The 17,291-nt window shown below is 37.1% G+C and overlaps 2 protein-coding genes across 2 annotated transcripts in view; one reads left to right on the forward strand and one right to left on the reverse strand.

Moving 5' to 3' along the window:
* LOC117289469 overlaps positions 1 to 10,046 on the reverse strand; it is a 38,648-nt gene extending 28,602 nt beyond the window's left edge. The window contains exons 1-12 of the mRNA XM_033770607.1: positions 9,946 to 10,046; positions 8,542 to 8,606; positions 7,143 to 7,298; positions 6,668 to 6,756; positions 5,928 to 5,975; positions 5,098 to 5,217; positions 3,810 to 3,865; positions 3,405 to 3,490; positions 2,906 to 2,975; positions 1,622 to 2,360; positions 1,194 to 1,298; positions 131 to 302 (exon numbers count right to left, since the gene is read on the reverse strand). Coding sequence (XP_033626498.1) covers positions 131 to 302; positions 1,194 to 1,298; positions 1,622 to 2,360; positions 2,906 to 2,975; positions 3,405 to 3,490; positions 3,810 to 3,865; positions 5,098 to 5,217; positions 5,928 to 5,975; positions 6,668 to 6,756; positions 7,143 to 7,298; positions 8,542 to 8,571 — 1,671 coding nt within the window. The 5' untranslated portion in view covers positions 8,572 to 8,606; positions 9,946 to 10,046. The remainder of the gene's footprint in view (positions 1 to 130; positions 303 to 1,193; positions 1,299 to 1,621; positions 2,361 to 2,905; positions 2,976 to 3,404; positions 3,491 to 3,809; positions 3,866 to 5,097; positions 5,218 to 5,927; positions 5,976 to 6,667; positions 6,757 to 7,142; positions 7,299 to 8,541; positions 8,607 to 9,945) is intronic.
* An 84-nt stretch (positions 10,047 to 10,130) lies between these two features.
* Positions 10,131 to 16,970, forward strand: LOC117289685 (transmembrane protein 64-like). Its single transcript, XM_033770919.1, has 5 exons — positions 10,131 to 10,301; positions 10,824 to 10,975; positions 12,186 to 12,795; positions 13,884 to 14,033; positions 14,932 to 16,970. Exons 2-5 carry the CDS (start codon positions 10,911 to 10,913, stop codon positions 15,235 to 15,237), a joined length of 1,131 nt encoding a protein of 376 aa, XP_033626810.1. The 5' UTR covers positions 10,131 to 10,301; positions 10,824 to 10,910; the 3' UTR covers positions 15,238 to 16,970.
* The last annotated feature ends 321 nt before the right edge of the window (positions 16,971 to 17,291 follow it).

A 17,291-nucleotide genomic window follows, 5' to 3' on the forward strand; every position in this document is an offset into this window, starting at 1 on the left:
ATACACCAAGTGAGAATATTGGTCTTTGACAATTACCAATAGTGTCCAGTGCCATTAAAGTGAGGTTCGACACTGATTCTACAAATATGGTTATTTGTTATGACAGAAGGTAGTTTTTACACATCATTACCTGAAGTATAGCCTGAGGGAAGAATGAATCTTCAATGGTAAGCATCGGTGCAGGCGGTCTATCTCCATGGATCAGTATGCCGGAATTCTGCTGCACTAATTGATGATGCACCTGTTTCTTCTCCATAGAGGAGGACACAGATTTACTTCCGGAAGAAATCTGATTCAGAAGTCTGTTGAAATAAACACCCAAGAAAAACAACAATGAAAGGAGTGACTTTCATCTATTATTTGAAAGAAATAATGCAAATTTTGACAAAGAAAGGAAATTATTACAACAATTTACACCTAATAATTCAAATAGTAACAGTACGACATAGACCTTCCTCCACTTTGCAAATTCTCATGTCTTAGATTGAATATTATAAAATAAACTACAGATACTTTGGTGAGTATATCATATCCATTATTTGAAGGAAATAAAGTCACTATTGACAAAGAAAGGAATTGATAACACAAATTAATATAAATTAACTCAAATCAAATAAAAACTTGAACCTTCTTTTAGTTTGCAAATTCCCTAAGTTTTAGATTGAATATTGTAAAATATAACTACAGGTACTTTAGTGATCCCAGACTTGCTCAGAAATAGCTACAATCCCGGCCATTTAAAGCAACAAAAAGCCCTTTTTTCTTCTTAAAAAAAAGAAGTTGTTTTACGCCCACTCTATTAGCAACGGAAGTATATTGTATGTGCACATTCTTAATTTTATAAAGTCTTTATCATGCTCAAATATTTTAGACAGTCCCAGCCCGTTATCTTGTTGGGGCCCCGCCCCCCTTTTCAATGTTGGCTCTCATTGCCTGGTCTGCACTCCAACTAAGCTTAAAAACATTGAGTGAAAAAACGGGGGAGGGTATGTTTTTTTGTTAATGTCATATGTGACCCTTGCATGCCCCAAGCATTTTTGCCAGGATTGTAGCTTCAACAGTGGCAGAAGTGTCACATTTTCCAATGGTTGACAATCAAGAGAAGTACATTACAAAATTGTCTTTGCACAATTTTTAAAAATGCTACTAGCACATCTTACATTCACATTTGTAATCAATAAAAAGACTCTGACCTTTGACCTATGACCTTGAATTGTGGTATCACTGGGGTCATATACTGAGTGGGTTCATCGGAGGACGAGTTGTAATAATCTGGATCGGATGAAAAGCCACTTCTCCTGTTAGACCAAACATCGGTTTTTAACTGATTTCACAATGAGTAGAATAAAGTACATGTATTGTCCTTACAATTTCTTGATTTGTGCAATTCACATTCATAGACGTTAAACAAATGTTTGTACGAGAGAGATTGACTGTTGCCAGCTTGGTGTTTATAAAACCCTTGTGGGAGTTTGCCGAGTTCCCTTGATGGGAACATCATTAAGACCGATAAACAAACCTTCCATGTTGCTATACAAATGTGACGTCAGTGAGAAGGGAGGGCTAACAAGACACTAATAATTAGTGAAACTTGATCATGCAGACACAAAAAAACAATTACCTTTCCTGTGTTTTTCTGACACTCGATAAAACGGCAGGTGGGCAGATCGTTTGTCCAGGCTTTAGGGAATCCATCTCCTCTGGCATGAGAGAGAATTTACCTCCAACAGCAAACGGGAGCCTCGTAGCACCTGACTTGTTGGTCTGTACAACTTTGAACGGTGAAGGCGTTTTCAATCTCAGACTAGCTGCTTCTCTTGGTTGTTGTTGTTGTTTAATGTCAGGTGAGGTTTGAGCAACAGGTGTTTGGGACGATGTCTTAGTGAGTGGTTGTGGAGACTGGTTTCTTGCTGATGGCAGACTTTTGGAAGATGGTTGAGTAAGCGCTTGTGTAGATAGGTTTCTGGCTGATGGAGGCACGTCAACCGTCTTCTTAGTGTTCTCCATAAGTGCCATCATCTGAGATAACAGTTGCTTCGGGGATTTGGTTACGGGTTGACCATGCTGCGAGTGTTGTTGTGAAGACAGCCCTACAACTCCTCCCAAAGTTGTTTCCAAGTCTAACCCTTGTCTCTCAGAATCTGAAGCCAGTGGAGATGTTAATGGACTGGGCACACTCCGTTTGTTTGATTTCAACCTTAGTCCATCAGAGCCTGAAGCCATCGGAGGTGTAGGTGGACTAGAAATACTTCTTCTGCTTGTTGTGGATTGGACATCAGATTCGCTGCTTGGAGACAGAGATCGTCTTGAACTAGAGTACCTCGGTGATCTTGTTTTCTCTGGTGTAACGGAAATTGAACCTAATGGCAAAAAGAACACAAAACAATTAAAAGGAACGTTACAGAATTGGTAAGAAACAAAACCGTGAAGATCACAGATTTACATAAAACTTACATGGTCTATTGATTATGATAGTTGAAAACATCCCTTGAAATATTTCTGTCTGAAATTCCATAGTTGATGAGAAATAAATAACCTAATTTCGCGTTTGGAGTTTATCGCTCAGTGAGCAGTTTATTCAATTTTTTTTTTGCATCGCTGCAATGCCAAATGTGTAATCGGTTTTTCACTACTCTCTCGAGGGATGGCCGATTGATCTCAAACTTCTACAGGTTTGTCAGTTTATGTTTATGGTGGATTACATAAAGTGCTCACACTGTCAGCAGCTGTTTTGTTAGCAAAACCAATTCTGTATTGTTCCTTTAAGCTGCAAATGTATGCAGGGAACTAGTCACACACATGGCATATTACACAGTGTTTTAGCTGGTAACCCAGTTCCTGCTATCAGCAAAGCCTCTCAATGTTTAACAGCTTTAACAAATTCGTGCCGTGGTTATTTACTCACCATCCAGAAGTGACGATACATCTCCTTTCGTTGCATAGTCTAGCTTCAATAGTTCCTCATTCACATTCACCTGAAGATTAAAAATCATTCCAGGTCAAATCAATCAGTCAAATCAGTCACATCACAATCAGTCAAATCAAAATCAGTCAAATCAAAATCAGTCAAATCAAAATCAGTCAAATCAAAATCAGTCAAATAAAAATCAGTCAAATCAAAATCAGTCAAATCAAAATCAGTCAAATCAAAATCAGTCAAATCAAAATCAGTCCAATCAAAATATGGTTGGAGTATTAAATCTGAGAAATCCTTATAATCTTTGTTATCTCCAAAGGAGTACACCCCCTTATAAGCTTCAGGTTTGTGTGGCAGAATGTGACTTCCCTGACACCATAATTGTATTCATTTTGCAACTACCTTCACAATTGGTGCAAGAAACAAAACAAATCTATTCAATGACAACAATGTAAACAAAAATGAGATATGATGAACTAAAGTGTACCTGGTTCAGATCCACACTGACGTACAGTGTGACTAAAGATACACCATCCTGTCTTGTATGGTGGATATCAATCTTGGCTGGTTTACCTAAAGATAAAAAAAACAGGACATTAGTAAAAAATAAAAAACAGACAGATCTACTAATGGGAGACTTTGGAACACTAGGTGGCAGCAGACTTACCAGGTAAATTCCCATTGCTTACGTAGTTCTGAGCGTGCGCGCATTACCGAGAACAATGGATTTTACCTGGTTAGTCTGCTGCCACCAAGCGCCCTGAAAGTCCCCTCTTGGTGATCTAAGTGTCCCACTTGTTATTCAAATTAGAAATGTTACAAGCAAACCCTGTCAGCCCTAGCTCGTTTCAGAACCAATATTTCTTCCTAAAAGTTTTCTTTTTTTTCTAACCTGCTAACATTTCTTCAAAGTACTCCACTGCTGCCGTGTCCCATTTTGTGGTTGGTCTGGAAAGAAACAATTGTTCAATATAAATTTGCATTTGGGATTTGAGGCATTGCATAGGGCCCAGTGAGGTATCAATGTATATTTGGTTTGCAGTAACTTACTCACTTCATTCTTTTGTTAAAAAAAAAAAAAAAATCTTTTCTACATCTTCCTCATTTATTAAAGCAATCGCACAACATCGGTAAACAGTATTGTCCAAAGGCCCATACTTTGTGTATCACAACTTATATATAAATTAACACACCTGTGAAAATTTAGGCTCAATTGGTCATCGGAGTTGGGAGAAAATAACGGGAAAACCCACCCTTGTTTCCGCACGTTTCGCCGTGTCATGACGTGTGTTTAAAATAAATCCGTTATTCTCGATATCGAGAATTTATAATTGTTTTAATGTTTTCTCCAAAAGTAAAGCATTTCATGGAATAATATTTCAAGGGAAGTCTTTCACCATTACCTTCTGTAAAACCTGTAAGTTATTTGTAAATCTGTGAACTTTAAATTTTTGTTCTGTTCAGAAAGTGTCCAATGACTTTAACGTAATGTGTAAGTACAAAAGAAAAGAACAAACAAACCCACAAAATAAAAAAACAATTGATAAAGGATCTCTTTGTGAAAAATGGGATATCTTCAAGCGTGTTAGAACCCTAATTTATTTGAATTGATGGAGTGTTCGCTAATGTGCAACAGTGTTACGTAACAGCACTCTCATTGGCTTCACCTGTCGTACAATAACAAACAGGAAAAGTGAGATCATGTGTGGATCTACTTTCTGGGTAGATTATGCTCTTTTGAGAACTTGTCTTTCTATAGACGATGTGACCTGTGACATCACATGTTTACAAAAGAGCCACAGAGTCTGGACTTCCTGCAGGCAAGATTTGTACACAGCCTATAATGAAAGAAATCATAAAATCTGATTTTTTTATGGAGATTGCACTCTCTAATTCTTATCAACTTTTGATATGATGAAAAGGGGCACATCTCAAACTTGTCCAGCTTTTAATTTCATAATTCTTGGATTTATGAGGAAATTATGACACAAAATGTGAACTTTCCCATATGACCTGTGTAATACTGTGCCTGCCAGAATACTCAAAGAATGTACACGGTCACACTTATTGTAAACAAAGTTCACATGGTCTATATATTCTAGTCTTGGTAGTAAACCATTAAATTAAATCAAAATCGCCAAACGGTGGGTCCAATTCATACAAAGAAAGTAGCGACTTACTGCATAGTTGCCTGATCTTCTTCAAATGACACTTTAAGAGTGAGTGGAAGGAGGTCATAGAGGGCGTACTCCCTCGCTTGAAATGGTACATCAAGAAACGAGGCTGGAATGTCACGCATTCTAAGGAGATCAACAAAATCAGTTTTTGTTTAAATTCCACGGGGAAGGAAGTACAGTAAAACTAAAGCTCTTGTTCTGGTCATAGTTGTCCCAACGATGTATGCCATCTAGTTATCCTAACGATTTATTTTATGTACTCAAAAACTGTCATCAATCGTACATGTATGACCCATAATGTACATGTTATCACGGTAGGGCAATAATACTCAAGAAACACTTTTGACTTTGGGATGTATCAATGCAACACAAATTAGCAAGGTGTATTTAGTTTGGTGAGAAAGACCAGTTTAAAAACATTTATACAAAATTTTGATTTTTTTTTATTGTGACATCACAATTTGCATAGCAATAATTATTCATTCATTCATTCAAACTTACATTTATTTCCATACGTCATGAAAACAGTACAAACAATTTTTGTTAAAGGACCAATAAACAAAGCTATTTAATGAGGCAGAGCAAATTAAATAGAGTATGGAGGCGTCATCTGGAAGCCGAGGCTTATGTAGGGATGCCTGGGGACAGACAATAAACGGAGACAAGAACGAACGGGCAGACAATTCGAACAAAGACAGACATGATGAGGACAATTAAGAATGAAACACAGCTTAAAGTCAATCCTAGCCTTTTATGATATTGGCTCCTGTGCAGCTTTATTGCATTTACAGAACATAAAAACAAAAATTACATATTGAGATAAAACTTCTTACCTGCTCGTAGGAACTCGGATTGATTCTCCATAATCCAATAAGACACAACTGCAAGAAAGTAATAGATTTAAGGCCGAGTTATAGTCGGTCGCAGGATGGTCGCTCGATCATGAAAAGAAATAGTTTTTAGGCCTCAGCAGTGACCATAACTTGTGTTTTTTAGGATGGCGCATCAAGATTTCCAACATGCGACCATCGCGCGACCGACTATAAACCAGCCTTAACAAATAATCAAATAGTAAACCAAAAGGGAAACTGACTGGGTAATGTTTCTTATAGGGCTAGATAGCTCAGTTGGTAGAGCACTGACACATTTATCCGGGGGTCTTTGGTTTAAATCCTGCTCTAGTCAACGTTTCTTTGTTCAACCCCAAATTAGTTCCCAAGTTGTTCATTTTTCCGATTACATCGTATCTTTTGAATATGCCTACATATTTACCAGTATTTTATTGTGTCTCATATAATTATTGTTATAGAAGTTCTTTGTATGTCTTTGTTAGCACTATGGAAATAAATGCTAAATTTAATCAAATGGAATAGTAGTATTTTTTTTACATTCCTGCATTTTTGTTTTGGTATTCCTCGTAATGCACAGTAAAATATCTTTTTATAGGTCACTGCGCAATAATTTGTATTATTATTATTATTACAAAATCTTGTATCGATCTATCATGCCCGAAAAATCATCACTTCTCAAATATTATATAATCATAAGCCAGAAATTTATGACTAAAACTCACCTAGCCTCTTCCAAATACTTGCGATGTATGATGCTAGTTACTCGAGCTCGATACCAATGATCAGTTTGCATCTTCCGTGCAAGACAAACCTAAGACATTCAAATGAATTCAAAGACGTGTATTCTCACTTGGTGTATTTATTCCCAACATACATGTATGCATAAAAAAACAAATCTGTGGAATTTTTTACTCAATTGGTCATGGCAGTTGCAAGAGAATAATGAAAGACAAATTTGTGTGCATTCAGATGTCTAAAAAAAGGCTTTTAATATTTGAGTATGAAATTAATTGTTTCTCACAATGATTTATACTACCAACAGTTCTCCGTTGCTCGTTACCAAGTTAGTTTTTATGCTAACAATTATTTTGAGAAATTCATCAATATCTTGGCATACATAAGAGAAGAAACTGCCTGGCCTGGGGCGTCCACCCCTTACCCTTGCCAACCCCTTACCCATGCCATTCCCCTACCTACCATTCCTTTCTTTGCTTGGTAAACATGCATGCTCTGAAACTGATCTGAGCTACAGTATTCATCAATATCTTGGCATAAGAGAAGAAACTGCCTGGCCTGGGGCGTCATGCTCGGTCCAGGTACCTCCTTGGCCCAGAAATGACTTGGATCAGTCACCTGTTCATCAAAACGACAAAGATTTGGCAAGTTAGCATTTTATGTTTGGGAAAAACATATTTAGCTGTTGCAAATTGCTTACTAGAACAGTTTATTATTAAGCAATCATTTGACGAGTCTTACATAACATCAGGGTTCAAAGTTAACAATGGACTGCAGGGCCTAAGGCCGGTACTTTTAGCAGTGGGCAAGTGAAACCACAACCGGACAAGTCAGGCGGTCTTGTGTTTTTGTGTTTTTCAATTGACTAATAAACAGTTACACCTCATTGTGTAATATCTTTGTGAAAAATGTTGACAATGCGATATATCTTAATAATTATAGTGTTTATTCAACATGATATTGCAAAATAAATTGTGTAGAAAACATGCCGGTACAAACACTGCAGTCTTCTGGATTTCCGTAAAATTGGAGCCAAGTACACTTTTATTTTATTCACGATATATCGCCAACAATATATCGCGATATTCGATATAATCGCGATTAATGAAATTTGACATCATCAGTCTTCAAACTCCAAGTGAAAGTTGTAGAAGAGACAGTCATAGCTTAAGAGAGGTGTTCTAATGACCTATTCTTCTGGTTTTACTCCAAACCTATGGGGTGCAAGATGTCTCAGCTAGCAAATACATCGCGATATTTAATCGATATTGCGATATATCGCGATTATCGCGATATATCGCGATATACCGATATTTCGATTAAAACCAAATCCATCCGATATCGAAATCGTTTCCAAATTAATATCGCGATATTCTATAATATCGTGATATTGCCCAAGCTTAAGTACATCCTTACCATAACCATAAAATAACAAGCCTGAGTAATTTGGGCTCAATCAGTTTTCGAAGTTGCGAGAAAATTGTGAAAGAAAAAACACCTTTATTGGACAAATTTGTGTGCTTTCAGATAAGTCTTTTATTATTTTAGTGAGAAATTACCTCTTTCTCAAAAACTACATTACTTCAGAGGGAGTCGTTTCCCACAATGTTTTATACTATCAACAGCTCTCCAATGCTCATTACCAAGTCAGTAAGGCCTATTTAAGTTAATATTTGTTTTGAGTAACTACCAAACGTGTACCTTCCCTTTAAGGACACAAGTGTCACAAGTGGGACTCGAAACCACACTCAGAACACCAGAGTTTGAATCTGGTGCTCTTAACCGCTCGGCAACAACACTTTGACACTTCTATTTAATGTCTGTCCAACATGTCAACAGTAACAGAGAGTAAAAGATTTACCTTCAATATTGTAACGTCAATCGGAGCCATGTTGAGAACCGTTATGCAGCACACTCAAGGAATATCTAGATAAAAACAATGTTCAGCTGATGATATTCACATTTTAAACAAAATCTGAAACCGTTTAGGCTTACTGAATTTTTCCACTATACTAACCAAAAAAATCGTACATGTTGATCTCAATGTTTTTGTCTCGTATTTTGGAAGAACTTTGCAATTTGTTGAGCAAAATATTTTGATGATGTTTAAATGCGATATCGAAACACTCATCCCTACCTACAAGAGGGTTACGTTATTGCAACTACATGTAGATATGATGTTGTAAGCCCATTTATTACACAATGGAATCTATTGTTTTGATGTCAAAGAACACTCAACGCATGAAACACAAATGGTCGGACCAACCATTCCTTGAACATGGGTGTTTGTGCACACCACGATGTTATTATGTGTGCACGCTATACAAGAACAGCCTCCTCTGTGCACCGCTATGTATGAAGCAGCAAGGGTGCACAACAGCCGTTGCACGCTTAATAAAAACAGCGTCGTGGACATTCCTCTTCACGGAGTGTTGGTCCAAAAAGTTTGACAGAAACTGCTTGCTTGGATTCTTGGATTTGGTCTTGGAAGTTAAAGTTAAACTTGAAATTGAACTTGAAGTACCCGCACTAGTTCATTTAGTTGCGATAATGTAACCCTCCGGATAACTTTCCGTATGGCGCCACCACTTTTTCACTAATTTTTACAAAAAGGGGTATATCATTGAGGTCAATTAGATACTATATTATTTCATATCGAATGAAAAAGTGGTGGCGCCATACGGAAACTTTTCCAACCCTCCTCCCGACGGCCGTAAGAGGACGGTAACGTTGTTGCAACAACACTGCCAGGACTAGTTGCGATAATCGTAACCCTCCATCCGATTATCGCAACTATGCCAGGACTAGGCATCTATTCTTTAGAATTAAACAATTAAATTATTCTAAAAACATTTTTTTTATTAAAATCAAATTAATAATATTAATAATATACAAAATTACTTGTCACTCTTCCAGTCTTCGGTCTTGATTATGATCCAGAATCATGGGTTACACTTAGACCCAGTAACTAAAGCGCTGTGTTAGGTAACACTCAGTTCAGCAACTATATAGTACAGTGAGTGACAATTACTCCTAAATTGGCATAATAAGTACATAGACAGGAACTACACTTTTGTGCCTGCCCAGTTTCCGGACAACTTCGGATTAAGTACTTTTGCTAACTACTAACTAAAGAGGAGAGGCAACAACTTCAAAATCATCATCACTCATATGTTAAATGTGCAAATTTTCCGCACACCTCACCACCAATTTATCCGCCCTAAAATAGCTCACAAAATTCACCATTATTACCATGATTACTCACTTTAAACACTCGTCTTTCACAAAGTTTCACATTTTAACATTATGACGGAACTCCCTGGGCCCCATGACGTTACGTTGTGCGTGAAACACACGTGTGTGTGAGTGAGCGGCTGGCTGGACATAATTGACATATTGAGGGCGGTATAACAAAATAACAGTTGTCAACTCAGATCCAAAATTAAGAATGTCATTTTTGTCGCTGCTCTGGGACTTCGGACTTTTTATAGAGATCAAGGATCAATTTTGATGACACTCACTTCTCATTTTATGCCGGTAGATAATTCAATAGGTAGTAGTCCCCTACAATGGTGGATTTGATTTCATAGATGAAGCCCTAACTAAGTGTTTCTTCACCGTGTAAGTTCCACTGGATAAGTTGTTCATCTGAAAGTAAATAATTAAACTTGTTGATGATGTAGGTGACAGTTGTAGTACTGTCACGACCTATGACGGTAATGCTGCTGTCCCCTGCATGCTGGCACTGACTTATTTATGTTGGAGAATAGAGGAAGGAAACGGACTTAATTTATCATGACTGTTGTGTGGTCTTCATGAATTCATCAAGACTCTTCCTTGTTTGACTTTCACTGTTCTTGTTTATTTAGGTAGCGTAGAGTCTTTTAAATATAGACTGATATATTTGCAGAGTTTGCTAGTGGACTGTGTAACTTAAGTAAACAATAAGTGCAAGTGTAAACCTTGCTTGGATAAGTTGTTTTTCTTTGCATATGGTGAAGTAGCTACAAAAGCTTAAATGCAACTATTTATGTTTAGTTAGTCATGAAAGTGCAACATTTTATTTCCCTCTCTGCAATAACCTGGCTAATATAAAATAACAGAGAAACCACTTATTTTTACTTTCCAATACAACGTCAACAGGCAAAGTTGAGAACGCACTATTGCTCTCAGCAGAGAGGGACTGGCTGGAAATGACAGGTGACTGGTGGTTGTAAACCATTGTCTAACATGATCATGAGGTGGCTACTGAGAACTGTTGTTGGGTGCTGGGTCTCTGGAGCAAGACACGTCAGGTAAGAAAGCACTCATTGTTTCTTCAGGCCTGGAATAGACCGATCCAGTAATTACCAATAGTGTCCACTGCCTTTAAAACCCATTTTTACCTGCAAGATCTTTACTTGGATATTATCCATGCTGCTGAAAATAGATTCATTGTTGATTCTAGAGTAGCAACTGTACATAACGGCCCCAGCATGTACAGTGTATACTTCCACAGTGCTACCATTGAACCATCATCTCAACTAACAAAGTCCATTGTAGGACACAGTACTTTTGTATTATGTATTTGTTGAAGTTTCTATCTTTTGAGTGATAGCAGCAAGATTACAAATGTGTGTTTGTCTTTTGTTTTGTTTTCTTAGGTTTTCACCGACAATGGTAGATTGTCCTGTAAACTTTGCTGTATGTCCTTCCTTCCATTGTTTTATGCCAGGGCTAGTAGCGGCATACACTGTTGATGTAGAGCATCACCAGACAATAGAATGACCTTGGGTTAGGATTATTTGAATGTATGTAAATGAGATTTCAGTAATCATGTTGCTACATCAGCCTACAATGTGTACACAGTATACAGTTATGCCAAAGAGCAAGGACCAGGTTATACAGTCCTAGAAGGGGTGGGGGGGGGGGGTCCTACAACAATCAAGATAACTAATTGACAGACACAATGGCAACTCATTGCATTGCATAACAAGTGGGATAACGGAACTCTAATAGAGATTGATTTACCAATAGCTTGTTAGCAGTGAGTGAGCAAACAAACTGCGTACCACTACCTGTCTTCTTCTACAAATGTTAGTTTAAAACAAGGTTTAAAAAGTAGAATCGGCAGTTGTTGAACAAATTTTTCTGAATGCAGGCCTTGAACTTCGCTCTTGACGGGGCACAGCAATTTTCCTCTGGTGGTAAGGGGCACTTCTATGAGGAAAATGTAAATTTATTCATATTAGAACTTTGAAAAGTGCACTACGGCAAAAGCACAGGGCACCACGGCAATTGCTGTGGGTGCCGTGGGTTATTTCGAGGCTTGAGAATGCGAGTCAAACAGAAAGGATGTAAAACTGATTTTCAGTTCATGTTTGATTGAATGTTCTAACGAAGCTTGCTTCAAGTTAAAACATTCCTGCAACTGCCTTACTTTAGTATGGCATAAAAAAGAAACTCAAACAAAACTCAAACATGTTTATTGTACATAATTTTTGTTTTGTTTTCTTCTTCTTGCAGTAGTGCCATCTGTTGGGGTTGGCAGTCGTCTCTAACCATGGCAGCATCTCCTCCCTCAACCCCAAAGTCTTCAACCTTTTCTTCTACATCCTTCCCATCGAGTAGTTGTCTCACCGACTGTCTCGGATGTCGATCGCACCTCACTCACCTAGCCTGCATAGAGACTCGTATGTGTAACAGGCTCTCGACGCTACTCACCGTCGTGGTCTGCGGTGCCGTTTTATTCTGGATCTTCCAAGAACAGTTGGTACTCCTTCTGCCATGGCTCGTCAGCACCGACCCTTACATCGGATTTATTGTCTTCTTCATTCTCTTTGTTATCATCTCTCTTCCGTTCTCGATCCCGGGATATTTAGTTTTAAACGTAGCCGCGGGTTACCGTTATGGAATAGCGTTAGGTACCATGACTGTGATATTCTGCGCACTGGGAGGTGCGTACTGTGCCTTTGTATTCTGTAGATTGCCATGTACAGCGTTTCTACTGGCCAAGCTACAGAATGATTATCTGCAGGCTATTGTGAACTTGGTTGAAGGTGAACATTCTTTTAAAGTCATAGCGCTGACGAGATTGACTCCAATTCCTTTTGGTCTGCAGAATGGTTTATTTGCAGTAAGTCATTGCATTCAAAATAACAATTTCCTAAAAATATTGTAATAAATAACGTTTAACTTTCCGTATGGCCCCACCACTTTTTCACTAATTTTTACAAAAAGAAGGGATATCTCATTGAGTTAAATTAGATACTATATTATTTCATATCGAATGAAAAAGTGGTGGCGCCATATGGAAACTTTTCCTCAATAACAATAGTGGCTTCTGATAAAGCACTCATATCCATTACTCAGTGACTCAAGGCACTTCAGCATTCAGTGTTCTTCTGCAAAGTGTTGTGGAGCTACTTCAGATTTATTTTGGGAGTGGAATATGCAAAGTTAGGTTTTGTGGTAGTTTTCAGGGCTTGAAATTGGGAGAAAACCCACGAGGCTGCAGAACTTGCAGCTCAAAACTGTTTCTGGACCAGAGAATATTTGAAATTGTTACAAGACCGCAATAGAAAACGAGAAAAACACTATCTACACAGTTTGACGTTTTAGCTGTTTTTGGAACAAGCACAAAAAGAAGATTTATCAAATTTTGTGTATGGGTAACACTTTGGCATTGAAAGATAATAATAATACACGGTTTTTATATAGCGCTTTTTCACGGGGTGTCTCAAAGCGCTTCCGACATTATTACCCCTGGTCACTGGGCCTTAAATCATTCCTTAAACCATCTCAGCTCCCTGGGGAGTATACAGCCTGTGCGACAATTATATGCGCTACATGGCTAAACCAATCACAAGAACCATTTCTGCCCTCACAGGTACCCATTTACCCCTGGGTGGAGAGAAGCAATTAAAGATATCTGTATTCATCAGTAAATGAAAAATGCAGTGAGGTGTTATTGCACAAGACCACCTGACTGGTCGCTTGTAAGTTTACTGGCCCGACGCTAACATCATTGGCCAGTGGTCATTACGAGCCCTGGTTTTAAATATTAGTGAATATTCGTAAGGAATCACAGGCCGGCTTGGTCCAGCGGTCCTCTGGTCCAGTGTTAATTTCGAGCCCTTGTTTTAAAAAATATCATTCATATATAAGTTCATATAAAAGCAAAGAGTTGTCATTGACATTAATGTATGAGTGTATTCTTAACAGATGACGAATGTTTCTGTCTGTACCTTTGTATCGGCGACAGCAGTTGGATTATTTCCGAATCAACTTCTTAGCTCCTACTTGGGCTCCACGTTGCGCTCTGTGAAGGATTTAACCCACCATCAATGGAATAGTCCAGTTGTTATCATTCAGGTAAGGATAGTTCACTTTATGGGTTGGTAACACTTTCATCACTAGGGTTGCAGTTCATTGATGTAAATTGTGGAATAGCAGTTAGTATTATATTTTTAAATTTATATTTATTGGTTTATATCCATAAAAAAAGGAATGAACAGTATGACAACCGATGGGTTGAGTTGCATTTTTTTGTAGTTTTTATGTGAGCTCAATCAAGGCATGGGAGATTGGTGATTTGTTTTCTCACTGAATGAAAACCCAGGATAATAAACAAGAACGAAATAAAAAGTGGGCTGTGCATGCTTCTGTTATGAAGTTACTATAAGGTTTAGAAATAGAAGTTCTCCATGCAAGAACCAACAGGAACGGGTGTAAAGGTCAGTACAATGGACACCCAACTAGTAGCACCTGTTTATCAAAAGGTCAACCAACTTTGGACCCAGTAAAGACTCTGGACAACTGGGTTCGCATAGTGGTATCTTTCCTCACCTTCCACCTCTAGGACCTTGGTTAAAATCACGCTGGGGCACTAACCCTAACCCTATGTGGATTGGGTTTTCAGTCCCTACGGACTGCGTGGGTTTTTCCCTGGAATAATTCTCCGGGATTCTCCTCCCACATCTAAAACTGAACCTTCTTTCCTTGTCTTCTCTCCATTGGGTTCTTGGCTAGTACAGTGATGAAGTTCTTGGCTTCACAATCAGAATAAATAAATAAAATAAATGAAAATGAATTACCCAGGATAAATTGTTGTTGATAAGAATAAAAACTGGGTGTGCATGCTTCTACCATTGAAGTACCTAATCACCATAAGGTCAACCAACTTTGGACCCAGTAAAGACCCCAGTATTATTTGAATATCTGGAAGATTAATCTACTGAATATTCACCAAGGTGTTTTTTTTTCTTTCCAGGTGTGCCTTACCATTACACTGTCCTGTTATGTAATAGCCAAAGCACAGAGACATCTACTTATCAAAATCCACGATCATAAAGTCAACAAGCTAGAAGAGAACACTACGATTCAGGTCATCCCAACTGCACTTCCAAGAGTGAACCCTGGGTCAAAGGTGAAAGGTCAGGGTTATGGTAAGGTCAGTAGCGTCGTCAACTGGGAAGATAAACTTTCAGTTATGATTGAGACTGAAATGGTTAAAGGGAAAGAATTAACAAATGAAAACGACAATAATCAAAATGCTTTTGAGAAGTGGGTCACGTGATGTTATGGATTGGTTGGTTTATCAGTCGAGCATAAAGCGTTTTTTGTTTGTGCTCTTCAAAATAGTTCATGATTGGGTTGTTTAAAGAATAATTTCAAACCCTAAAAACTGATGTATTTTGGGGACAATATTTCATCAAATTTGATAAAATCTTAAGTTTGTGGAGCAATGAAAGGAGCTTCTTTCTTCTAATTCAAATTGCTTGGTCAAACATGATCATGAATAAAACACAGATTTCTCCCAGAAATTATTTTTTTTAAAACGGGCGTTAAAGTCCCAAAATGGACCTAAGTTTGTATTTTGTATTTATGACAATCAAAAGTATTTATGAATTAAACTGCAATTGAATTAAGATTTATATTTAAGAATACAGACAAAGTGCTATGTACATTGTTAGGCCAGCAAGTTCAAGACCCAGTTTCATAAAGCTGCGAAGCAATTGGTTTTTGCTAAGCAACAAAATGAGTGGGCCACCAGTTGTAAATGTAAAGTGTATGGAATTTTGGCTGGTAACCAGTTTTTGTTAAGCAGTTTTGTCTGTGCTTAGCAAGTTACTTTGCTTACAGGCTTTATGAAAATAGTCCCAGACAATTGGGGTAGCAGTAGTTGCACTAAACAGCCTTCCATCAAAAACAATGCCAGTGACAAGAATTATTACATTTTTATGTTATTCATTGTATGAAATGAATGCATGGTTATTTTCATACTAGAAATATATCCTGGAGCGGCCAACTTGATTTTTCTCAAATCCAAATCATTGTAACCAAACCGAGGCTGGAAGAAGGAAAATTTAGTCTGGTGCCATTTTTTATTTATGGATATTAGCATTCAATATTTTTATTGGATTCACGGAACTTGACTAAGATGGTGACAGCATGGATTTATAAAATGCAGGATTTATTTTCTGGATAAAGCTTTCAATTTGTAAATCAATCCGGATTTAATTAGTGATTCTCATTATTTTAATCTTTTGTCATCAGATGACTAGTGTTCGGAATCCTGTCATTATGATTTCTGGCATAACTGTTTTTATTATCATATTATTGGTTTATTTAAAATGGAAACATGGCGTCCACAACCAACACTTTGGCTGTGAATAACCAATATTTTATATTGAAAAACATATCTTTACACAACCTTTTTTTCCTTGAAACCATTTCCATCAAAGATTTAAAGTTTTTTAAATACAGCTAAATTTTTATTGATATTTTATTTAATATTTTTTGTAAAAAAGCTTCATGTTTTCCCACTTTCTTGCTGCATTGTGTAAAGAAAAGAATTTGTTTTAATCCTGAAACACGTTTGTTGGGGTGTTTGTTTGTTTGTTTGTTTGTTTGTTTGTTTGTTTGTTTGTTTGTTTGTTTGTTTGTTTTTTATAATTGATGACATTCACACATCAAGCCAAAAGGAAATTAAGCTAATGTAAATATTTTAAACAATTGTTACTCGAAAAACGTGGTTGAGTGGGTCAAAAGAAATAACTGAAAATCGAAATTCAGATGTTATTTATATTTAAACAAAATATATACATTTATTTACTAACAAAAGAAGAAAAATACCCAGCTGGCCAAGATAATAAATTTCATTCCTTATTCAAATACAAAGTAGTTTGTTTAAGCAAGGAAAAGCCATTTAAAATAACTGATGTTTGAGACCTCTGATCTAAAATATTTGGTTTAGTCAGGGCATTTCTTTGTTTAACAGTCTGTTAATTAAATTTAGGGAGGGTTGTTTTTTTAAAAGTTTTTTTTACCTTGATAGAATTACCTAAGAACAGGAAATAAGTATAAAACTGAACTAAAAACAAAGCAAAACATTATATGAGTCACTTTGTAATGAAGGGATTGTTATCAGTACATAGCTATAAAAACAAGTTTGATCTCAACAATTACAAGATAACGCGAACAATTGTAGCTTAAAACAGGTTTAAAGGTCAAATTGTTAACTGATATTTTTCACTCATTCATAGTTTTTGAAAATGATATGAGCAACTGATAATGAAAAGATCTATTTAAATTTTTCTTATAATCTTGTGAAAAATTGTATATACAAAT

This window comes from Asterias rubens, chromosome 4 (genome assembly GCF_902459465.1).
Source record: "Asterias rubens chromosome 4, eAstRub1.3, whole genome shotgun sequence".
In the NCBI taxonomy this organism is placed as follows: Eukaryota; Metazoa; Echinodermata; class Asteroidea; order Forcipulatida; family Asteriidae; genus Asterias; species Asterias rubens.